This window comes from Macaca fascicularis, chromosome 3 (assembly GCF_037993035.2).
Source record: "Macaca fascicularis isolate 582-1 chromosome 3, T2T-MFA8v1.1".
NCBI classification, from domain to species: Eukaryota; Metazoa; Chordata; class Mammalia; order Primates; family Cercopithecidae; genus Macaca; species Macaca fascicularis.
Window position 1 is genome coordinate 182,138,407 of NC_088377.1, and position 24,609 is coordinate 182,163,015.

General features: G+C 46.0%; 1 protein-coding gene across 8 annotated transcripts; it reads right to left on the minus strand.

The window, feature by feature from the left end:
• Nucleotides 1–2,458: 2,458 nt before the first annotated feature.
• Nucleotides 2,459–23,238, minus strand: MKRN1 (makorin ring finger protein 1). 8 transcript variants are annotated; one of them, XM_065542672.2, is made up of 10 exons: nucleotides 23,034–23,238; nucleotides 20,200–20,345; nucleotides 18,284–18,392; nucleotides 16,009–16,137; nucleotides 9,089–9,318; nucleotides 8,098–8,324; nucleotides 5,983–6,197; nucleotides 5,121–5,231; nucleotides 4,426–4,564; nucleotides 2,459–4,065 (listed from the first exon to the last, which is right to left on the minus strand). In XM_065542672.2, the coding sequence occupies exons 4-10, from the start codon at nucleotides 16,128–16,130 to the stop codon at nucleotides 3,853–3,855; spliced, it is 1,257 nt and encodes a 418-aa protein (XP_065398744.1). In that variant the 5' UTR covers nucleotides 16,131–16,137; nucleotides 18,284–18,392; nucleotides 20,200–20,345; nucleotides 23,034–23,238; the 3' UTR covers nucleotides 2,459–3,852. The 8 variants fall into 8 exon arrangements, with proteins under 8 accessions (XP_065398744.1, XP_065398745.1, XP_065398746.1 ...); XM_065542673.2 differs by lacking the exon at nucleotides 20,200–20,345; XM_065542674.2 differs by lacking the exon at nucleotides 18,284–18,392.
• Nucleotides 23,239–24,609: the final 1,371 nt, after the last annotated feature.

The window sequence follows — 24,609 nt, forward strand, 5'->3', positions numbered from 1 at the left end:
CAGTTAAGTATACCAGCATGGTGACCCAGGCTGGTTGAACAGTCACCTTCTCAAAATTTACTAGTTGCCATGGAAAGAGGATCACATGTGGGCTCTTAAACTTTCATCCAGAAACGACACTTCTGCTCACATTTCAGCCTAGGAAAGTCAGCTGGGCCTTGCAACGGAACCATGAACCCACAAAGCAGGATTGGAAATCTGTTGCCAGTACTGTGACTACCATTTCAATACCTACCTTATCAATATCAAGGCTCTTTCTTCTCCTTTATCAACTACCTTTATCAATACCAAGCCTCTTCTCTCCCAAATCACTGGCACGATGCGATGTCATTTATTGTGTATATTGGCAGGGAAGAGGTTGAAATTGTAGTTTTGCACAAATGAGAAAGTAAGACATTCCATCCATCAATGCTTACACCTCAGCTTGTTTTGCAACAGGCAATTAACACTAGCGGGAAGAAGAGAACTCACTCTTCAAAGCATCCAGCGAGCGGGGCAATCTGCATTCCAGATTACTCCGACTAGTACAGACGCTTCCACTGCCTTTTCCAAGATACAAAAGTTGCTCTAAACATACACTTCTCTACACCCCAGAAGTGACTGATTGCCACTCCCTGGACCTTGCCATACCCTTCTCTCCCTGTTGCAGATTCAGATATGCAAACAGGGTGCTTCTTCCTACTTTCCAGAAATGCTCAAGGCTCTCCACCTCCTAGCTCCAGCACTACCAACCCATCTCTCAGGCTCTTTCTTCCCCATCCCTCTGCAGGTCCCCAGAATAGCCTGATTAGTACAGCTGAGGGTGGGCTTAACTCCCCCAGGGAGCTGCTGTACTGCAAGCTTACGGAAACAAACTACTCAGTGGATCTCCAGTTATTGTCATGACTACAGTAAGCACACTCAGAAATGATTCCTAGATGGTTAAACATTTTACAATAGCATAAATTCTTTTTTTTTTTTTTATGAGACAGAGTCTTGCTCTTTTGCCCAGGCTAGAGTGCAGTGGCATGATCTCGGCCCACACCTTTCTCCTGCCTCAGCCTGCCAGCCTGTAAGCTGGGACTACAGGTGCCCACCACTACGCCCGGCTAATTTTTTGTATTTTTAGTAGAGACGGGGTTTCGCCGTGTTAGCCAGGATGGTCTCGATCTCCTGACCTCGTGATCTGCCCGCCTTGACCTCCCAAAGTGCTGGGGTTACAGGCATGAATCACCGCGCCCGGCCCCAATAGTATAAATTCTTTCTTTCTTTTTTTTTTTTATGAGGTGGAGTCTCCCACTCACTCTATTGCCCAGGCTGAAGTGCAATGGTGCGATCTCGGCTCATTGAAACTTCCACCTCCCAGGTTCAAGTGATTCTCCTGCCTCAGCCTCCCGAGTTGCTGGGATTACAGGCACGCACCACCACACCCAGCTTATTTTTGTATTTTTAGTAGAGACGGGGTTTCACCATGTTGGCCAGGCTGGTCTCAAACTCCTGACCTCGTGATCAGCCTGCCTCAGCCTCCCAACGTGCTGGGATTACAGGCATGAGCTACTATGCTCGGCCATAAATTCTTAATATAAATATTAATATCAAGGAAGTTATTTTTATAAGTGTGGAAAAAAGGTCACCTGAAGTCTTCCATGGGAGTGGCAGAATGGTTCTTAGTCACAAAAAATTCACAATAATGAAAACTCCTTAAAAATTCACAAAATAGGCCGGGCGCGGTGGCTCAAGCCTGTAATTCCAGCACTTTGGGAGGCCGAGACAGGTGGATCATGAGGTCAGGAGATCGAGACCATCCTGGCTAACACGGTGAAACCCCGTCTCTACTAAAAAATACAAAAAAAACTAGCCGGGTGAGGTGGCGGGCGCCTGTAGTCCCAGCTACTCGGGAGGCTGAGGCAGGAGAATGGCGTGGACCCGGGAGGCGGAGCTTGCAGTGAACTGAGATCCGGCCACTGCACTCCAGCCTGGGAGACAGAGCGAGACTCTGTCTCAAAAAAAAAAAAAAAAAAAAAAAAAAAAAAAAAAAAAAAAAAATCACAAAATAATTATGCAGAACAACAAGCTTTCAAAACACAATTATGTTATGACCTTCCCCCGTTATCTGAGGGCATGAAGCAAGTTCAACCACAAGTGCATGGTGGCAGAAAATTGCTGGTGCCTTTTGCTGATCAGGCGGCTCAGCGTTAGTCTTGAACATTTTCAAGTATAGAATTGTTTGATGACCCCGGTTAGTTAAGGTTCCTCTTTCTCTCTCTCACACATTTCTCAAATTATCTATCCTCACGAATACCTGACAAGAGACCAATCGAAGAGTGAGTGAAAGAAAATCATTATTCTTTGACATTGGCACATTTCAAAACAGCTCATTACACAGAACAGCCAACTTTTTTTTTTAAATTGTTTTATTTGGGAAAAGTGCTTCTTACAAAAGGGCAGCTGCAAAATACAGAGACCTCTGCAACAATTATTTGTTTTTTCTTAAAGTGAAAGAATGAGCGGGATCCAAGGAATCAAAGCAGTAGATGGACACACCAGGAGCATCCCCGAGTTACTTTCAGGAAACAGAGCAACAAAACACAAAGGTAAAATTTCCAATCAAGGAATTCTTCCAACAACTTAACTTTAGCTAGTCTCAGGGATTCTCCCAAGCCCTCCCCTTCGGTGGAAAAGTATGACTTATCACTGCAAACCCATTACTCCACTACAATAAACACCTTAGAACAGAGTTTTGAACCACATCTGTCTACCTGAAAGCTCAGGGGTGGAATGAGGCAGATACTCACAAAAACAAACACTAAAAACCCGACAACAAAATGCCCCAAATGAGGACAAAGGTTTCTCAGAAAGTGCCTGTACTGGAAAGGCTAGATCGTAAAACATTAAATACAACTGTGTATCCAAGACCCAGTTTGTGTTAATATATGGGATAACCAGGTAGTTTTAACCTCTATGGCTAACCCCATTTCTCTATTTATATAGACAGAGCTAGCACTGCTATATTGACAACTACCAATATACTGCTTTGCCCTTTAAGATCTATCCGTCACACAAGGCTTAAACCACTAAACCAAGTTTTTCTACTAAGGCTAAGAATACTGCATCTATGCAGGGATGAGAAGCTTATCACACACCCACACTCACACACACCATGTCAGCCCTTGGGAGTCAACTTCCAACTCTGCATTGATGTTATGCCTCTCTATCTTTTATATGTATTCTTTCTCAATTTTCCTATCATGCAAAACAGTAGAAATCTCAACACATTCACCCCTGATTCTGGTTACCCAGTAGTATTACTTGTGTGCAATTAAACAAGAGACCAAAACCACAGAACAAGTGCACGTGGTAGGGATTACAGGGTAGGGAACAGATAAAAAAAAAAACACAGATGTGCAGATTTCACCAGAAACCTCAAGGATCCACATCCCATGTCTGGGGCAGAGGGCTATTGGCCAGCTTAGGTCCCTTCACCCATCACTCCTATTCTTGGACCCCAAAGCAGGGCCACTGCTTTTACTTTTGAACCTGGGGTCCTCAAAATGAGTGTGTGAAAAGTCCATAAACGCAATCTGGTTGAAAACAGATGACGCAACACACCTACACTAACTGTCTGACAGTTAAATTTGTGTTACAAAAAACTAACTTTAAGATTTATTTTTGTAACTTTTTTTCAACAGGGAAAACAACACACTCCTCAGGGAAAGGTGAGGGGTTGAGAAGACAGGCCCTGGGTAAAAATTCTTAGGACAGCACCTGGAGTTGAGAGGCCTGCCTAGGAGAGAACACAGGCCCTGCCGCACCACCACAGGGCACAGCTGCTGTCTGGGGTCAGCAGACCAGTTCACACGCCACGCAAGGTTGCTATAGATCCAAGTCATAAAAATCTTCCAGCTCATCATGAAACAAGTCCCACTCATCTTCAGAGTCTGTTAGGTCGTCGTCCCCACCTGCAGCCAAAAGCATAAGCAACATCTCGCCCAGCTCAAAGGTGACAACCTCTTCTTCATCGTTGTCAAAGGGGTTGCTGTTCTCTCTTTCCTCAATGAGTTCCCAGAAGTGGTTCCTTCGTTGGGCCTGTAAAAAACAAGGCCATGATAGGGATGGCACTGTCGAGCAGTATCTTCTATCCTGTTGTTTATAAGGCAAAACGTCCAGCACACCAGAGGGCATGACGAACCAGACTTCTCAGTTAGGGTTTCCATTTACCACTTCCTCCCCTATGGTTACTTGATGGAAATTGTTTAGGCTAGAACTTTAACACATTTTTTCCTTTCCTATCCCTCCCAGGCTTCTGAGGTTTGTTTCCTCCTTTAATACTCTACACTTTCGCTCCCAGATCTGAGCGTTAACCTTTTCCTTCCCCTACCCCAGTATGTGCAGGACTCAACTGATACCTTGGAATTTCCCCTCTTTTAAAAAAACAGTGAGAGTTACCCGGTATCTGCTTGATGTTCCCACTTTCTGTCTCTGTGGCTCCTCTCTACGGCCATCAGGGTACGCATGCTTGTAAAAACAGTTCCCTCCAAATGGGCAGCTCCCACGTCCTTCATCAAAATACCTGCACGCCTTGTTGCTGGAAAGGAAAATATCGCAACCCTTATTCACAGTGGATTTCAGGTCTGTATTTGACTATCATCCGGGGTTTCTTTAAACAGGTAGGGATAGAACCAGTATGTCAGCTTACAGCCCTCCCCAAGATGTGTTCTTACGAACATGTGTGTGCCAATGCAAGAAACACTAACTAGAAACCGATAACTCTGTTCAAGTCTATGCTGGTTAATAGCTCTAGTACAAGCAGATGCCATAGAGAGAAAATCTTCTAGAAAGCCAACACACAAGAACACAGGACAGCTATGACATGGATTCAGAATAACGTAGAACCCCACTCGTGGGGCCTTGTCAACAATAGAGACCTCTTTATAACACAGTCCCTTGGTATGGACCCCAAGGACTGTGTTATAGCAAGATACGTACTGGGTAAGTGTTATCAGGGTGACAAAATAAACTCTCCTGGGAAGTCAAAGAAGGGTAGGAAGGAGGTAGGAGTGTATAATGCAGCACCATTCTTTTCAAAGTGAACCCAAGCTCTGTTGGGCTCTTCGCTTGAGAAAAGGCTGCAGTGCTCATACCTCATTGCCTCCTTGTATTTCAGAATGAGTTTCTGCTTCTCTTCTTTCTCCTCCACCCAGTACTCACTTGGAATGACAAAGTTAGATGTGATCCGGCATTCTGGGCAGGACCTGGGAAACAATGAACAGGCTGCAATGCAAATTCCCCTTTCACAGGCCCACTCTTCAAGGACACACCCTGGTGTGTCGCCTCCAGACTTAAAGACTTAACTGAAAGGCACGTGGGCATTTCCTGAAAGGGTTCCACATACTGTCACACAACTGACCATTTCTTTCAAGCAAAACAACCTCCTTTATAAATCCAACTCAACGGCTAGCCAGTTCGTTTTTTTTTTAATATAACTTAGGTAAAAAACAAAAACAAAAGAAGACATTTCACACAGACTCCTTTTTCTTTCGTTTAAATAAATTTATTTCTTGTAGCTTTGCTCTGTTTAGATTATGTGGTTTTTGTTCAGTTATGAGAACAATCTTTAAAGGATGGTGGATTATTGGCTAGCTTAATGAATGGAATAGGAAAGTGGAAAATGTAAAACGTCAGGAAACATACATTCAGAGCTAGATCAGTTTGTTCACTGAGCCTAAACTGGCTAATAATCCATTAAACACAATCTCCTCAGAAAAAGCACGAAGATTCTACTAACTGATACACAAGGTTTCCTCATTCAAATAAAAGTAGGTAGATAGACCAACTAACCTAGAAGCTAGCTGAAATACAAAGAAGAAATCCCCATTAGAATATCCCAGTTTCAAGATAAAATGCATGCATTTAAATGCGGTCCATCTGGTTGAAAGTTGGCACAAGTTACTAAATTCTTCCCCAAAAGAGAAAGCACAAATGAAGACTGGGGAGGAGTCTCACTTTATGATCTTGCTCTCAAATTGCTTAGCACTCCTCCACTTGCGAATGCACTTGAGACAGTAGGTGTGGTTGCAGTTGGAGAGGATCCCGAAGCGGCGCTCGCTGGGGTTGGCTTTCTCATAGACCACCTCCATGCAGATCCCACACACCATGTCCTTGCTGCGCTGCACAGCAAATGAGAGCTCCATGTCCTTCTCATGGGCCTCAATGCACGACTAGAGAAGGTGGAGAGAGAACAAGTGGAATCGAGTCATTGAATCCTGAAAAACTTGACCAACAGTTAATGATGCACGTTCAAAGAATCAAACAGTCAACTGAAAAAACAATGTTCCCAAGGTGACACAAAAATTAGCTTTGCTGACTAGTAAACACAGGTGTGGTGTTTTTTGGGTTTTTTGTTTGTTTGTTTGTTTTGCGGCGGTACTTAACAATACTAGAAAATCAAACTATGAAGACTCAACTTTGGGAATGGAAAAATTACCCAATTTTCTCTGCCCCAAACCTGGAGCTCAACTACATTAAAGACAGCTTCCCACAGTGTTTGTTATTTCTGGTTTCTACATGAGGTTAAGACCCTAGTTAAAACCTGTCAGAAAATAAGGGTGACAGGCACGTAACTCTCTTGTGCCTTTAAAGAAAAACATCTTCGAGATTTTTCAACTACTCAGCTTGACAGATTGATGAACACTTAGGTTAGGTTAGATTAGCCCACTTTGGGGCTATTATAAATAATGCTGCCAAGAACATTCATGTACCAATTTTTGTGTGGACATCATATTTTATAAAGTCCAAGGTTGGGTGGATCACACGAGGTCAGGAGTTTGAGACCATCCTGGCCAACATGGCAAAACCCCGTCTCTACTAAAAATACAAAAATTAGCTGGGCATGGTGGTGCACGCCTGTAGTCCCAGCTACTCGGGAGGCTGAGGCAGGAGAATGGCTTGAACCAGGGAGGCGGAGGCTGCAGTGAGCCGAGATTGTGCTGCTACACTCCAGCCTGGGCGACAAAGCAAGACTGTCTCAAACAAACAAACAAGGGGATCAAATTATGTCTACCTCATAACATGCCTCACCCCCTACAACCAAATTTAAACAGATGGAAATTTAAAAGAGATAGAAATGATTAGAAGCAAACTTTGCTCCAATAAATTTAAAGTTTGTAATAACACTGTCTTCTGAACCTACCCTGGCTCCCATACATTGCTGCTGGAAATGTAAAATCCTAAAGCCACTATGGAAAAGTATGGCAGTTTCTCAAAACATAAAGCATAGAGTTCCTATGTAACCCAGCAATTCCACTCCTAGGTATATATACCCAAGAGAACTGAAAACATATCTTCACAAAAAAACTATGTACCAATATTCCTAGCAGCCTTATTCATAATAGCCAAAAACTGGAAATGACCTAAGTGTTCATCAACTCATGAATAGAAAAACAAATGTGGTCTAGTCATACAATGACAATAATTCAGCCATCAAAACTAAGAACAGATACACACAACCACACGGAGAACCTTGAAATCAGTATGTTAAGTGAAAGAAGCCAGTCACAACGGACCACATTACAGGATTCCATTTATACGAAATGTCCACAATAGGCCAATCCAGAGACAAAGCACATTCGTTATTGCCAGGAGCTGGAGGAAGGGTGGAACGAAGAGTGACTGCTAATGGGTGTAGGATGATCAAAGTATCCTAAAATTTGTAAAATGGCAATGATTGCACATCTCTGTAAATATTCTAAAAACCAATGAAATGTGCATTTTCAAAAGATTAAATATGTTCAGCGTGAATCTCAGAAACATTATTTTTTAAAAGAGAAAAAAAATGTTAGAAGTCCATAGTCTGAGGTTCTGGAAGTATGACCTCTTTTTCTCTTTTGCCTCAACCTCCCAAGTAGCTGGGACTACAGACACACGCCTCCATGCCCAGTTAATTTTGTTCACTGGACTTCTTGATAAAGCATCCAAGAAGCCCAAGGAAGGAAAACTTCCCTACTCACTGATAACCATTCAATTCATCAAATGTTTCTCTGAAATAAACCCACCATGCTGTGAAAAGGCAAATAATGATTATCACACCTAATAACACACACACACTCCCTAAAGACTTACTTTGATATGCTGTGATCTCTGGGCAGCATCCATCGGATGCAGGACCTGCAGCCCACACATGTCACAAGAATCTCCGTGGAGATACACACAGTTCTCCCCGTATCGGCACTCTCCCACTGCAGCATAGGGGCACAGCTGCTTCTTCGTCTCCACGGCGGTTTGCTCTTTCTCTGATTCTTCCTTGGTCACTGAGCCCTGCAGGGGTGCTTCAGTGCAGGAAGGTGCAGCTGAAAATGTGTAAGAGGGTGATAAAAGTCCAAACGATAAGGCAGATACATGAACTATAAGGGAACTGAGAATCTAACTTCAAAAAATGAAAATAAAACTGCAATTAAATACCAAAACAGTCTACTGAACTAATTTCTTCACTTGAAAGAAAGGAATGTTGGCCGGGCGCGGTGGCTCAAGCCTGTAATCCCAGCACTTTGGGAGGCCGAGACGGGTGGATCACGAGGTCAGGAGATCGAGACCATCCTGGCTAACATGGTGAAACTCCGTCTCTACTAAGAAATACAAAAAACTAGCCGGGCGAGGCGGCGGGCGCCTGTAGTCCCAGCTACTCGGGAGGCTGAGGCCGGAGAATGGCGTGAACCCGGGAGGCGGAGCTTGCAGTGAGCTGAGATCCGGCCACTGCACTCTAGCCTGGGCTACAGATTTATAACGCTGGTATTTCCAAGATTAGACTTGTAAAACAAAACAAAACAAAAAACACTGCTTCTTTATCTACGTCTTGGGTAATTGAAATTTAATTTCAAAAAGTACTCATTAAAGAGAGGATTCAGTTTTTCAAAACATTCTGAATTCATTTCACTGGGATTCAAAGTTTCCTTCACTCTATCTGTAAATCTTAGGTAATCCAAATTAAAGTACTGTACTAAGATTAAACTAAAAAAGGAATGGAATCAGAAAGGGGAAAGTTGTCAAAGCTAAGCAAATGGATGAACTGCTATCCAAGCCCTCTAACTCTTATTTTCTTCTTCAGAATACTTACTACGGCCACAGTAGGGTTGCCCAGGAACAAACTCAATAGCATTCACCCAGTCCTCTGAACCTGCTCCTACGGTTGCAAAGTTTGAATTTCTTGACTCAGCTTCGCCTGTATTCATTTCAACAAGTGGTCCAACTATCGATGAGAGACTTGAGGAAGCAGCAAGGGATGACTTTGTAGTTAGCTCTGTAGCAGTTGCTTCTTCCTGTTTCAATGGCTTGCTATGTTCATATCTAAGAAAAAAATCAAAAGTAAGCAGTTGGCCGGGCGTGGTGGCTCACGCCTATAATCCCAGCACTTTCACCAGAGGTCAGGAGTTCGAGACCAGCCTGGCCAATGTGGTGAAACCCCATCTCTACTAAAAATGCAAAAATTAGCTGGGTATGGTGGTGGGCAAACAAACAAAACAACTCTGGTTTAAAAGATAATTTTTTTAAAAAAATTATTTTTTTTTTTTTTTTTTTTTTTGAGACGGAGTCTTGCTCTGTCACCCAGGCTGGAGTGCAGTGGCCGGATCTCAGCTCACTGCAAGCTCCTCCTCTCGGGTTCATGCCATTCTCCTGCCTCAGCCTCCCGAGTAGCTGGGACTACAGGCACCCGCCACTTCGCCCGGCTAGTTTTTTGTATATTTTAGTAGAGACGGGGTTTCACCATATTAGCCAGGATGGTCTCGATCTCCTGACCTCATGATCCGCCCGTCTCGGCCTCCCAAAGTGCTGGGATTACAGGCTTGAGCCACCACGCCCGGCCTAAAAAAATTATTTTTACACACTTTCTATCTTTTGTTTTCTTTGAGACAGGGTCTCGCTCTGTTACCCAGACTGGAGTGCAGTGGCACGATCCCAACTCACTGCATTCAACCTCCCTGGGCTCCCCAGCAGCCGGGACCACAGGTACACACCACCACACGCAGCTAATTTTTATTTTGTAAATACGGGGGTTTTTGCATTGGTCTCCTGGGTTCAAGTGATCTGCCCCGCCCAGCCTAGTATAAATGTGTAAGGAAGTTTAATCAATTTTTCTGTCTCTGCGAGAGAAGACGCCCTCTCTTTCCCCAGCTGGTTTACAACCCCCACCCCATTGCTTCTGTGGCCTTTAGTATTTTAAAGTATCAGATTCTTCAGCTGGTCCAAAAGTCAAAACTCCAAACAAGAAGTCAGCTAAGCCAGCCCAGGCACAGTAGTTCACACCTGTAATTCCCAGCACTTTGGGAGGCCAAGGCAGGCAGATCACTTGAGGGCAGGAGTTCGAGACCAGCCTGGCCAACATATTGAAACCCCATCTCTACTGAAAATACAAAATTTAGCCAGGCCTGGTGGCACATGCCTGTAATCCCATCTACTTGGGAGGCTGAGGAGGAAGGTGGAGGTTGTGACACTGTGCCACTACACTCTAGTCTGGGCGACATAGCAAGACTGTTTAAAAAAAAAAAAAAGACCACTACACTCCAGTCTGGGCGACACAGCGAGACTGTCTTAAAAAAAAGAAAGAAGTCAACCAAGCCAATATCGCCCCTTTCCCCAGAGGGTGTCCAGAAACAAAGACTGGGAGTTCTAATGGCATTCTGGGAGAATACTAGGTATCTGCAATATGCAAAACAGTCCCAAAGAACAGTCCCAAAACAGCAACAAAGAACTGGCCTCACTAAACAACAGCACCATCATTACAAAACACTGATGCAGAAAATCCTCTGAACTGCTGTGGCTACGATGCTATCCTTCATTATCAATGATCTACTCCCTCTATGAAGAGGGAAATCCCTGGGCATTGAGCAAGTTACATAAAAGGATCCCAACACTAAGAGTAAGAAGTAGGTGGCCAGGCATGGTGGCTCATGCCTGTAATCCCAGCCCTTTGGGAGGTCAAGGCGGGTGGATGTCACCAGGTCAGGAGATCGAGACCATCCTGGCCAGCATGGTGAAACCCTGTCTTTACTAAAATACAAAAAAATTTAGCTGGGAATGGTGGTGGGCGCCTGTAGTCCCAGCTACTCAGGAGGCTGAGGTCGGGGAATCGCTTGAACCCAGGAAGCGGAGACTGAAATGAGCTGAGATCACACCACTGCACTCCAGCCTGGCGACAGAGTGAGACTCCGTCTCAAAAAAAAAAAAAAAAAAAAAAAAGAGTAAGGAGTAGGTTTAAGTTCCTAGATATAATTTTAATAGGAAAACAAGATCACAGAGCAAGCCTCTCTTTAAGATTCCTTATTTAGCTAGTCCATAATCAATCTTTTAATAATCACCTATATCAGCTTGTAATCAACAATTATCACCAAACTTTCAAGTAGACTACTACTATAGTTTCTCTACATTCTTTCACTTTATGCTATGAGATCTAAACCCAGCTCAATTCTGGCTCATCCTTTAAAGAGTTTTAGAAAAGAGGCAGCTATGGCCGGGTGCGGTGGCTCACACCTGTAATCTCAGTACTTTGGGAGGCCAAGACAAGGGGATCACAAGGTCAGGAGGAGTCCATCCTGGCTAACACGGTGAAACGCCATCTCTACTAAAAATACAAAAAATTAGCTGGGCATGGAGGCGTGTGCCTGTAGTCCCAGCTACTCGGGAGGCTGAGGCAGGAGGATGGTGTGAACCCGGGAGGTGGAGCTTGCAGTGAGCTGAGATCGCGCCACAGCACTCCAGCCTGGGCAACAGAGCGAGACTCTGTCTCAAAAAAAAAAAAAAAAAAAAAAAAAAAGAGGCAGCTACATCCTTATTAAAAAGAAAACTAAGAGGTCAGGAGGCCCAGTGGGTTCACACCTATGATCCCGGCATATTGGGAGGCAAGGGTGGGAGGATCAGTTGAGGCCAGGAGTTTGACACCAACCTGGGTGAGATAGGGAGACCCTGTCTCTACAAACAAAACAAAAAACTTAGCCAAAGGTGGTGGTTGCAGTGAGTCATGTTCACATCATCGCACTCTAACCTGGGCAAGGGAGCAAGACCCGATCTCAAAACAAAGAAAGAAACAAACAAAAAAAACAATTAAGGTTCCTTTCAGCTTTTTTTTTTTTTTTTGAGACGGAGTTTCACTCTTGTTGCCCAGGCTGGACCGCAATGGCACGATCTTGGCTCACCACAACATCCGCCTCACAGGTTTAAGTGATTCTCCTGCCTCAGCTTCCAAAGTAGCTGGGATTACAGGCATGCGCCACCATGCCTGGGTAATTTTGTATTTTTGGTAGAGACGCGGTTTTCCATGTTGGTCAGGCTGGTTTCGAACTACCCATCTCAGGTGATCCACTTGCCTCAGCCTCCCAAAGTGCTGGGATTAAAGGCGTGATCCACCATGCCCAGCCGCCCCCCCCCCGCCCTTTTTTAAGATGAAGTCTCATTCTGTTGCCTAGATCTAGATTCACTGCAAACTCCACCTTCCGGGGTTCAAGTGATTCTCCCACCTCAGCCTCCCAAATAGCTGGGATTCCTGGCACATGCCACCATACCCAGCTAATATTTGTACTTTCAGTAGAGACAGGGTTTAACCATGTTGGCTAGGCTGGTCTTGAAATCCTGACCTCAAGTGATCCAACCGCCTCAGCCTCCCAAAGTGCGCGGATTACAGGTGTGAGCCACCGTGCCTAGTCCCTTTCAACTTTTAAGTTGAGCCATTTGCATCTGCGTCAACATCAGAGGCTCACCAAAATAGGGAACCTACCTAATTTCTTCTGGTCTCAAAACTATTTGGGGCTGGCAAAGTTGCCTGAAAAAATAAGCTGGTTAATATGCAAAGCCTAGGGCTTAGCACAGATGTCTTCAATTTAACCTTCAATTTTTCCATTCACTCATCCACACAGTCCATTCAGATGAGCACTTCTTCTGAAATAGGGACCAAATGCTAATTAACTATAGCCTTCTGATTCTATCTCAAAGTCTATTCTCATCCCTCTGCTTGGGAGGTTGGATTCTTCACTCTCATCAATATTCAACTCCTCCTGCCCCAGTAACAGTTGGCAGTAACTCTCAAAAGACTGGAACCCAGTTCAAGGAACACAGCTCCCTTACAATTAGCCTCAATACCTGCAGAGACTGTACCACCACAAAGATTCCCCATTCATCACTGTAGGGTGAAGTTCTCACTACTTTTTCTGCCTTTTATAGTGGGACTGCAGAAGACATGTCTAGTGGAGAGGCCGGGCGCCGTAGCTCACGCCAACACTTTGGGAGGCCAAGGCAGGTGGATCACCTGAGGTCAGGAGTTCAAGACCAGCCTGGCTGACATAGCGAAACTATCTCTACTAAAAATGCAAAAATTAGCTGGGTGTGGTGGCGCATGCCTGTAATCCCAGCTACTCGGGAGGCTGAGGCAGGAGAATTGCTTGAACCAGGGAGTCGGAGGTTGCGGTGAGTCAAGATCATGCCACAGCACTCCAGCCTGGCGACAGAGTAAGACTCTGTATCAAAAAAAAAAAAAAAAAAAAAAAGACATACCTGGTGGAGAGTTTGAGAATAATGTCACTGTGTCATTTTCCCCCTTTTCAGCAATACTCTAATGACAAATTAGCAGAGGGCAAAATGAATAACAACTAAATAAAGTTTTCATGGGATCAACTTCTGAAATCCTACAGTCATTTGAAAAAGATCTTCTCTTCACCCCCATCTTGACTGGACTCTCTAATAAACAGATGTGGGATGACTTAATATTAATATCCCACCCCATCAATAATGTCAGGTTCTGAACTCTAATCATTTGAACCCAGTGACTCACACTAGATTTTCTGATAATGACAGTAGAATTGACTATGACACCAGGCGCGGTGGCTCATGCCTGTAATCCCAGTCCTTTGGGACGCTGAAATGGGCGGATCACGAGGTCAGGAGATCGAGACCATCCTGGCTAACACGTTGAAACTCCACCTCTACCAAAACCACAAAAAATTAGACAGGCATGGTGGCGGGCGCCTGCAGTCCCAGTTACTCGGGAGGCTGAGGCAGGAGAATGGCATGAACCCAGGGGGCGGAGGTTGCAGTGAGTTGAGATCGCGCCACTGCACTCCAGCCTGGGCGACAGAGCCAGACCCATCTCAACAACAACAAAAAAACATTGACTATAACACTGTCAAGTCTTACCGAGGGTAGTGGTTTAAAGTATGTGCAAAACTCTTTGACATGTCTCCCTTCAAAAGTTGGAGCCCAATCCTCTCCCTTTACATGTGGGCTGGACTTAGTCCAGAATCAGTGGAAGTGACACTACATGACTCCCGACACTAGGTCATAAAAGGCATTGTGGTGTCTCCTTTGTTAAATTGTTTGCTCTAGGGAAAGCTAGCTGCCAAGCAGCAAGGACACTAAAGCATCCCTATGAAAAGGCCCATGTGGGCCAGGCATGGTGGCTCAGGCCTTAATCCCAGCACTTTGGGAGGCAGAGGCAGGCAGGCAGACTGCCTGAGCGCAAGTGTTGAGACCAGCCTGGCCAACAACATGGTAAAACCCCCTCTCTACTAAAAATACAAAAGTTAGTGGGGTGTGTGGGCTGGGCGTGATGGCTCATGCCTATAATCCCAGCACTCTGGGAGGCTGGTGTGGGCTGGTCAGGAGATTGAGACCATCCTTTCAACAAGGTGAAAACCCTGTCCCTACTAAAAATACAAAAATTAGCTGGGCGGGGCAGTGCATGCCTGTAATCCCAGCTACTCGGGAGGCTGAGGCAGGAGAATTGTTTGAACCTGGGAGGCAGAGGTTGCAGTGAGCTGAGATCGTGCCATTGCACTCCAGCCTGGGTGACAAGAGCAAGACTCTGTCTTAAACAAAACAAACCAAACAAACAAAAAACCAAACCAAACAAACAAAAAACAATCCTGGCTGGGCATCGTGGCTCATGCCTGTAATCCCAGCACTTTGGGAAGCCGAGGTGGGCAGATCACTTGAGGTCAGCAGTTTGAGACTAGCCTGGCCAACATGATGAAACCCTGTCACTACCAAAAATATAAAAAATTAGCCGGTCATGGTGGCACACAGCTGTAATCCCATCTACTCGGGAAACTGCGGCAGGAGAATTGCTTGAATCTGGGAGGCAGAGGTTGCAGTGAGCCCAGATCTTGCCACTGCACTCCAGCCTGGGCGACAGAGGAACGAGACTCTGTCTCACAAAAAAAAAAGAAAGAAAGAAAAAAAAAAAAAAAATATATATATATATATATCCTGGAGTCCCCATCAAGTCTTCAGATGACTACTACCCTTGTTAAAATTTTGACTACCATCTCTTAAGAGTCTCTGAGCTAGAACCATCCAGCTAAGGCACTCAGAATCCACAACCCCAGAAACTGAGTTAATAAATGTTCACTGTTTTAAGTTACTCAATTTGGGGGTGGATCAGGTTCCGTGGCTCATGTCTGTAATCCCAACACTTTTCCCGAGGCCAAGGCAGGAAGATTGTTTGAGCCCAGGAATCTGAGACCAGCCCATGCAACATAGCGAGACCCCCATCTCTACAAAAAATTAAATTTGAGGGTTACTTGTTTAACATCCATAGATAATACACCTAAGACATTTCTGAACTAGGAAGACAGAAAAGCCCTACCCAATTTTCTTTTTAAGGTGGAGTCTCACTGTGTTGCCCAGGCTGGAGTGTAGTGGCAGGCTCTTGACTCACTGCAGCCTCCATCTCCCGGGTTCATGCAATTCTCCTGCTTCAGCCTCCGAAGTAGCTGGGATTACAGATGCACACCACCATGCCCAGCTAATTTTTCTATATTTTGTAGACACGAGGTCTCACTAGGTTACCCAGGCTGGTCTCAAACTTCCAAGCTCAAGCAATCCTCCTACCTCAGCCTGCCAAAGTGCTGGGATTATAGGCATGAGCCACTGCCCAGTCAAGAGTCATTTTCAAAGCATTATTTTTAATCAATGACATATAAAGCTATCAGAATTACGTCTTTTACATTTTTCCTCCAACCCACCCCTGAACAAATTTATAAACATTCTTACCTGCAGCGGTCTCCATAAATACAGTACCCTCGCTGAAAATACTTGCACACTACACTATACGGACTGTCAGAGAGGTCATGCGAGTAGCGACAGTTGTCTCCTTCCTTACAAACCCCATGCATAAAATACCTGTGAGACAAAGGACCACAAAACTAGATTAAAACCAATCCTTGAAAAGATTAAAACCAATTAGTATTCATGGCTAATATATTCAACCATCAAATACATAAACACACGAAATAAACACAAAGAAAGGGCCGGGCTCGCTGCCTCATGTCTGCAATCCCAGCACCTTTGGGAGGCTGAGGTGGACAGATCACGAGGTCAGGAGATCAAGACCATTCTGACTAACATGGTGAAACACTATCTCTACTAAAAATAAAAAAATTAGCCGGGCGTGGTGCAGGCGCCTATAATCCCAACTACTCGGGAGGCTGAGGCAGGGGAATCGCTTGAACCCGGGAGGCGGAGGTTGCAGTGAGCCAAGAGCCTGCCACTACACTCCAGCCTGGGCAACACAGTGAGACTCCACCTTAAAAAGAAAATTGGGTAGGGCTTTTCTGTCTTCCTAGTTCAGAAATGTCTACATGTATTATCTATGGATGTTAAACAAGTAACTCTCAAATTTAATTTTTTGTAGAGCTGGGGGTCTCGCTATGTTGCATAGGCAGGTCTCAGATTCCTGGGCTTGAGATGGCGCCACTGAGCCACTGCACTCCAGCCTGGGCAACAGAGAGAGACTCCACCTCAAAAAGAGAGAAAAAGAAAAAAAAAAAGATAGTCTACGTCAAAGAATTTCTCCTCCAAACAAAACCCAATGAATATAAGTAGGTGTCTTGTTTTTAAATGACACCACCAAAAAAAAAAACCATCATCCAAATTCACCTTAATGTCACTACCCAAGTTGAGTTTGCCTTTGGTGAAAGCCTGGGCCATATATTATTTCTGAAGTTCCTTCCACCGTGCAGACTGACTCCATGAGAGACACTGTCCAGTAATAAAGACAAAATTTACTAGAATCCCCCTACTGCTGTGCCTCTTAGAAACCTAATAGTGGCCTCCAAGATAGAAAACAAACTGCCAAGTTACCCTGTAAGGGTACAAGAGAACCATACAGCACCCTCAGAGTATCTCTAGGCATCTTAACAACCTCTTTAGGAATTTCTATAAATTATAGATATGGCATTTAATCAATTCATCTGCAGTGACATTTCTTACTTTGATATTTAACTTTTAATGAGTGAGTACACTGTTTATCAAACTAGATTATAAATTCCTGATGGGTAAAGACTGGTTTATTCCCCCTATTATCTCCTACTATCTGTGCACATAATATGTACTTGTCAGATAAAGGTAGAAGGCTGGGCGCGGTGGCTCCCGCCCGTAATCCCAGCACTTTGGGAGGCCAAGGCAGGTGGATCACCTGAGGTTGGGAGTTCGAGACCAGCCTGACCAACATGGTGAAACCCGTTCCTACTAAAAATACAAAATTAGCTGAGCGTGGTGACACAAGCCTGTAATCCCAGCTACTCAGGAGCCTGAGAGGAGAATCACTTGAACCCAGGAGGCAGCGGCTGCAGCGAGCTGAGACTGCACTGAGCCAATATTGTACCACTGCACTCTAGCCTGGGCAACAAGAGCAAAACTCCATCTTAGATTAAAAAAAGACAGAGAGAGAAGAAAAAGAAAAAGGTAGAAGAGCCGGGGTGGTGGCTCATGCCTGTAATTCCAGCTACTCTGGAGGCTGAGGTGGGTGGATAGCTTGAGGCCAGGCCAGGAGTTCAAGGCCAGTCTGGGCAACACCCTATCATAAAACAAAAAAAAAGTAAATAGAATAAAAGGCTATATAGCCCGGTATGGTGGCTCACGCCTGTATTCCCAGCACTTTGGAAGGCTAAATTGGGCGGATCATCTGAGATTGGGAAATAAAAAAAAAAAAAAAAAAGAAAGAAAAAAGAAAGAATAAAAGGCTGTAGGGTGGGCCCCGAGGCTCACACCTATAATCCCAGCACTTTGGGAGGCTGAGGCGGGTAGATCACCAGAGGTCAGGTGTTCAAAACCAGCCTGGCCAACATGGTGAAACCCTCTACCTACTAAAAATACAAAAATTAGGCCGGGCATGGTGGCTCACACCTGTAATCCCAGCACCTTGGGAGGCTGAGGGAAGTGGATCACGACGTCAGGAGATCGAGACCATCCTGGCTAACACTGTGAAACCCTGTCTCTACTAAAAATACAAAAAACCAAAAAATTAGCCAGGCATGGTGGCACGCACCTGTAGTCCCAGCTACTCGGGAGGCTGAGGCAGGAGAATTGCTTGAACCCGCGGTGGGTGGGGGGCCCAGAGGTTGCAGTGAGCCAAGATCATGCCACTGAGACTCCGTCTCAAAAAAAAAGAATAAAAGGCTGTAGAAGACAGCTAGATGTGATGGTGAATCACGGTACCAATAGCAAATTAATTTTTCTTTCCCAGCTGCATAACCTTTTAATACCATCTAAATATTTATTACTTATTTCCTCTCACAATCACTAGGTAGTTTCCAAGTAATAAATTTCACTATGGACATCACAGCACTCAGATAAAGAATTTCTAGAAGGATTTCCTTCTTTCTTTCTTCTTTCTTTTTTTTTTTTGAGATGAAGTCTCGCTCTGTCACCCAGGCGGGAGTGCAGTGGCACAGTCTTGGCTCACTGCAACCTCCGCCTCCTGGGATCAAGCAATTCTCCTACCTCAGCCTCCAGAATGGCTGCAATTACAGGCGCCCGCCACCACGCCCAGCTAATTTTTGTATTTTTAGTAGAGACGAGGTTTCATCATGTTGGCCAGGTTGATCTCGAACTCCTGACCTCAAGTGACCCGCCTGCCTTGGCCTCCCAAAGTGCTGGAATTATAGGCGTGAGCCACCATGCCCAGCCGATTTTTAAGTTATGTTAACCACATTTTTCAAAACTTTTGAGACCAGGTACGGTGGCTCATTCCTGTAATCCCAGGACTTCGGGAGGCCGAGGCGGGTGGATCACCTGAGGTCAGGAATTCAAGACCAGCCTGGGCAACATGGTGAAACCCCATCTCTACTAAACATAAAAATAATTAGCCGGGCGTGATGGCACGCACCTGTAATCCCAGCTCCTCAGGAGGCTGAGGCACCAGAATTGCTTGAACCCAGGAGGCAGAGGTTGTAGTGAGCCGAGATCATGCCACTGCACTCCAGCTTCGGCTACAGAGAGAGACTCTGTCTCAAAAAAAAGAACAACTTTCAAGACCGAGCATGGTGGTTCACACCTGTAATTCCAGCACTTTGGGAGGCCAAGGCGGGTGAAACACACTCGAGCTTAGGAGTTCAAGACCAGCCTAGGCAACAGGGTGAAACCCTGTCTCTACCAAAAATGCAAATATTAGCCGGGGTGGTGGCATGTGCCTGTAATTCCAGCTACTGGGGAGGTTCAGGCGGGAGGATTGCTTGATTGCTTGAGCCTGGGAGGTGGAGGCTGCAATGAGCCAAGACACTGCCATTGCACTCCAGCCTAGGGGACAGAGAGAAACCCTATCTCAAAAAATAAAAATCAAAAAACCTTCGATTTTTGTGTATTATTTCAACTACCAGAACACTCATCTACCATTACAGAAGCACTCTAATAAAGCGGGGTCTAAATTCAAATTACAACTTCTCTTTAAGTATTAACTGTTCTAACTGCACACACTCAAGGTAACTCAAGGTAGCAGATGCAATGAGCATATTTCTATTTCTTAGTATTCCTGTAATAAAAGATACGAAAAACAGCCTGGTGGTGGCAGCATAACACAGTTTCTGAAGAAAGGTATTCTTAGGTTTTACTTAAGCAGCAGAAGTAAAACACAATGAAAACCTCGGGAGAAACATCAGAAAAAATGTAACCAGTAAGAAAATACAGGTGATTCTGAGCAATTAAAAACATTCTAATCAAAACTAACTTAAGAGGATTACACCCTAAGTGAAGAAAACAGCTTTAGTCAAATTCCTAGATACAGGAGGGATGTGCTATAGGGAGAAATCAGCACAAACACTAAACCACACCTCTACCTGATTCTCTTTAGGGGACGTTTACCTAGAAAACATTGAAAATGTTTATTTATAATATAGTATACACGTCTGCACTCTCTTGAGCACCTAATATTGTGTCTCCCATTGCTGGCGTGCAATGTTTACTTACTGAATGACTGAACAAGGTCAAGTTCCAGAAAGACACACATGTGGCCGGGCATAATCCCAGCTACTCAGGAGGCTGAGGCAGAAGAATCGCTTGAACTCGGGAGGCAGAGGTTGCAGTGGGCCGAGATCTTGCCACTGCATTCCAGCCTGGGCAACGGAGCACGATTCCGTCCCAAAAAAAGAAAGAAAGAAAGAAAACAACCACTGCACTCCAGCCTGGGAAACAGAGCGAGATTCCGTCCCAAAAAAAAAAAAAAAGAAAGAAAACAACAAAGATACACATGTGTTCTATTAAGTACTTTGTCTTTAGTAATTTACAATTTTTTTTTTAAATGAAAGGAGAAGAATCTTACAAAGTTCCTGTTAAAGTGGGTAATTCTAAGTATGGCTTTATCAACATCATTCAAGCATTTACTGAGTATCTGCTCTATGCCAGGAACTGAGGAAAGTCCTGCAGATAAAATAGGGCCCTGCTCTTCTCAGAGAGCTCAAAGTGTACAATACAGATCATAGGCCGGGGGCAGTGGCTCACGCCTGTAATCCCAGCACTTTGGGAGGTCAAGGGGGGGGCAGATCACCTGAGGTCGGGAGTTCAAGACCAGCCTGACCAACATGGAGAAAGCCCTCTACTAAAAACACAAAATTAGCCGGGTGTGGTGGTGCATGCCTGTAATCCCAGCTACTGAGGCATCTGTAATCCCAGAGACTGAGGCAGGAGAATCAATAAAACCTGGGAGGCAGGGGTTGTGGTGAGTAGAGAGCACACCTTTGCACACCAACCTGGGCAACAAGAGGGGGACTGTCTCAAAAAAAAAAAAAAAAAGCTCATAGTTGACATTCCTCTATCCAAATGAGAATATAGTTTTTACTAAGAGATCATGTTGGTACCTAGAACAACCGAAAACAATGTCAAACACTAAAATCCCAGACCTATCAAGTAATCTGCACAACAACAACAAAAGTCTCAAGCAAAAGCTATACAAAAAAACCCCAAAAACTGGTAAATCTAAGGTCTTTTTTTTTTTTTTCGCAGAGTTTCACTTTCGCCCAGGCTGGAGTGAAGTGGTGTGATCTCGGGTCACCGCAACCTCCGCCTCCTGGGTTCAAGCAACTCCCTGCCTCCGCCTCCCGAGTAGCTGAGATTACAGGGGCCTGATACCACGCCCGGCTAACGTTTTTTGTATTTTTAGTAGAGACGGGGTTTCACCATCCTGGCCAGGCTGGTCTTGAACTTCTCACTTCGTGATCTACCTGCCTTGGCCTCCCAAAGTGCTGGGATTACAAGTGTGAGCCACCGTTCCCGGCCTAATTTTCATATTCTTAGTAGAGACAGGATTTCACCCTGTTGGCCAGACTGGTCTCAAACTCCTGACCTCAGGAGATCCGCCTCTGCCTCTCCAAATGCAGGGATTACAGGCGTGAGCCACCGCCGACCTAGCCACCCGGACAGGCCGGCTTCAATTTTAAAAAGACGTAACTAGCACATATAAATCAACTGTAGCATTGTAAAAGGGAAACAGATACTCAAATAATTTGCTCCATGAGTAGAAACTTTAAAATCATCATTCCTTGCAATATTCCATTTTTACAATCCACCGATGAATAAGACAAGTGATCTAAAATTGCGTTTCTGCTTTCTACATCCCATTATGTAAAATAATTAAGCTTATTTTTCACACCTCAAATGTATCATATCAAAGGCTGAGAGAGCTTCAAAGGTCGCCAGGATAAATGTATCCCAGCAAAGACTGGGAAGGTTTCAAATTTCACCCTTAATACTACAAGTTCTTATTAGGAATCATTTTTACATACTTGCATTTAAATTACACCACCTAGGTGAAAACCGGCATTTCAGCTGATTTATTCAACTGATAGAAAATGAAAAGCTTACAGTCGCTACTGATCACTATTTAAAAACTGGAATATAAAAAACGTACAATTAAATGCCCTCTTCTGCGTAGAGCTAGTTTTTTTTTACAAGCGTACACATCCATACAACCGCCATCCCTTAATTTTTCTAATATTTAAGTCTCGCATATCAAACCAAAACCAAACCTCTCTCTTCCGGGAGCGAAGAGCCCTTTCACGCCCTTCAGAAGATGCGTAAATTTCAAAAGAGGAACACAGTGCTGGGGGAGGGTAATAATCTGCAGCTCAAAAACCCACGGGTGGAGAAGACGACCCCGGCCCCCGAACGCCTGCTTCTAAGACAAAGCTCGCACCGCCAACCTCGACAAACAAACAAAGAAGAAATACAAAAGCTTCTTCTCACAGTTGGGCGGAGGATGGGGGGCGGAGGGACCGAGGGACGTGGAAAGACGTTACAAACGGATGGCACGGAGGAAGAAGAGGGCCGGGAGCCAGGCAAGCTCGCTGGGGCCCTCGGCGGGGTATCTAGGCCCGGAGAGGATCGCTGGGAGACCGGCTGGAAGAGCCCACCTCCCGAGCCCCGGGAGCCGGAGGCAGCGGCGGGGGCATCCTTCCAGCGGCAGGGGAGGAGCCAGCCCACCTCTCTCCGATGCACTCGCAGCCAGCTCAGGCAGCGCTCAGGGAAGGGTAAGCGGCGGTGCAGTCCCGCGGCTCCGCAGCAATCGCGCACCGCCAGGCCTCCGCGGACAGCGCTGAGGTCTCCGCGGCCCAGCGGGGGTTGACGCAGTGACTGGGGGAACGCGGCGGCGGCGGCGGCGGCCGCGAGGGCTGCAGAGGTCGAGACAACGCCGGTCCCCGCCCTCCCGCGCCTCACGCCGCCGGCCGGCCGCTCTCCCTCCTCCCGCGCCGCAGGCTCGGCCCGCGGCCCCCTCCCCGCGGCCGGCGCTCCGCCGCGCAACGTCCTACCTGCAGGTGACCTGTTTAGTCCAGCCGCCGCCGCTGCCGTCGCTGCCGCCGCCCCCTCCGCCCGCCCCCAGGGACGGGGCGGTGACTGTGGGGATCGGGGTGGGGGAGGCTGCTGCCGCCGCCGCCGCTGCCGCTCCTGCTCCTGATGTTGTGGCTGTTGTTCCGGGAGCTGCAGCCTCCGCCATTACTGTTTATCCCACACAGCAAAGGCCCCGGAACTTCCGGGATCACATAGTTCCGGTCCGGCTGCGGGGAGAGGACGGCGAGGCCAGGAGAGGGGAGGGGAAGGACACTGAGGCACCCGCTCCGTCCCCGCCTGCTATGCGTCGCTTCTCTGAGCGCTCTCGCCACTTCAACTGCGGGCCCGGAGCGTGCGCGCCCGCGGCCCGCCCACGGCGCCGCTGATTGGTGGAGGGGACGTCTCCTCCGGGAAAGGGGCGGGGCTAGCGGGGGGTCTGTACAGGTGTGTCCTGGGCTCGAAACCCCAGCGACGAAAGTCCGCAGTTAGCGGCTTGCTTCCTGGCAGAGGCTGATATAGTGGAGCGGGGGCTGGGGCCACTAGGAACCCGCAGTCGGAAGACCTGGGTTTGAATCTGCACTTTCCCAATTCTCTAGTAAGATTTGAGCTAGGTACCTGTTCTGAGCCTCAGTTTCAGCCTCTCTCAAATCAAGATGACAGCAGACCCACATATGGTTGCTGTGAGGATTACATGATGTCTTTAGAAATCACTGAACTTAGTGCCTGGTACATGGTAAACAGTTAATAAAGGTTATATCATTCCTGGTATCAGAGATGTGATCTTGGCCAAGTATTTTGGCTGAGCAATGGGCTGTTCCCCTTATCTCCCGGCTTCCCTTTCTAAGCTATGTGTGTCTTCCAGCAAATTATCCTACCTCTTGGTGCTCCTGCTTTCTCCTCTGTAAAAATGACAATAATAATAATAATAATAATAATAATAACAGTCCAGGCGCGGTGGCTCACGCCTGTAATCCCAGCACTTTGGGAGGCCAATGTGGGTGGATCACCTGAGGTCATGAGTTGGAGATCAGCCTGGCCAACATGGTAAAACCCCTGTCTTTACTAAAAATACAAAAATTAGCCGGGTATAGTGGCTAGTCCCAGTTACTCAGGAGGCTGAGGCAAGATAATTCCTTGAACCCGGGAGGCAAAGGTTGCAGTGAGCTGAGATTGCGCCACACTGCACTCCAGCTTGGCGGCAGAGTGAAACTCCATCTCAAAATAATAGTAATAATAGATAATAGTACCTACTCTAGAGATGGCTGTGAAAATTAAATGAGAGTCTGTTTAAAAACCTTTGCGGCCGGGCGCGGTGGCTCAAGCCTGTAATCCCAGCACTTTGGGAGGCCGAGGCGGGTGGATCACGAGGTCAGGAGATCGAGACCATCCTGGCTAACATGGTGAAACCCCGTCTCTACTAAAAATACAAAAAACTAGCCGGGCGTGGTGGCGGGCGCCTGTAGTCCCAGCTACTCGGAGGCTGAGGCGGGAGAATGGCGTGAACCCGGGAGGTAGAGCTTGCAGTGAGCCGAGATCGCGCCACTGCACTCCAGCCTG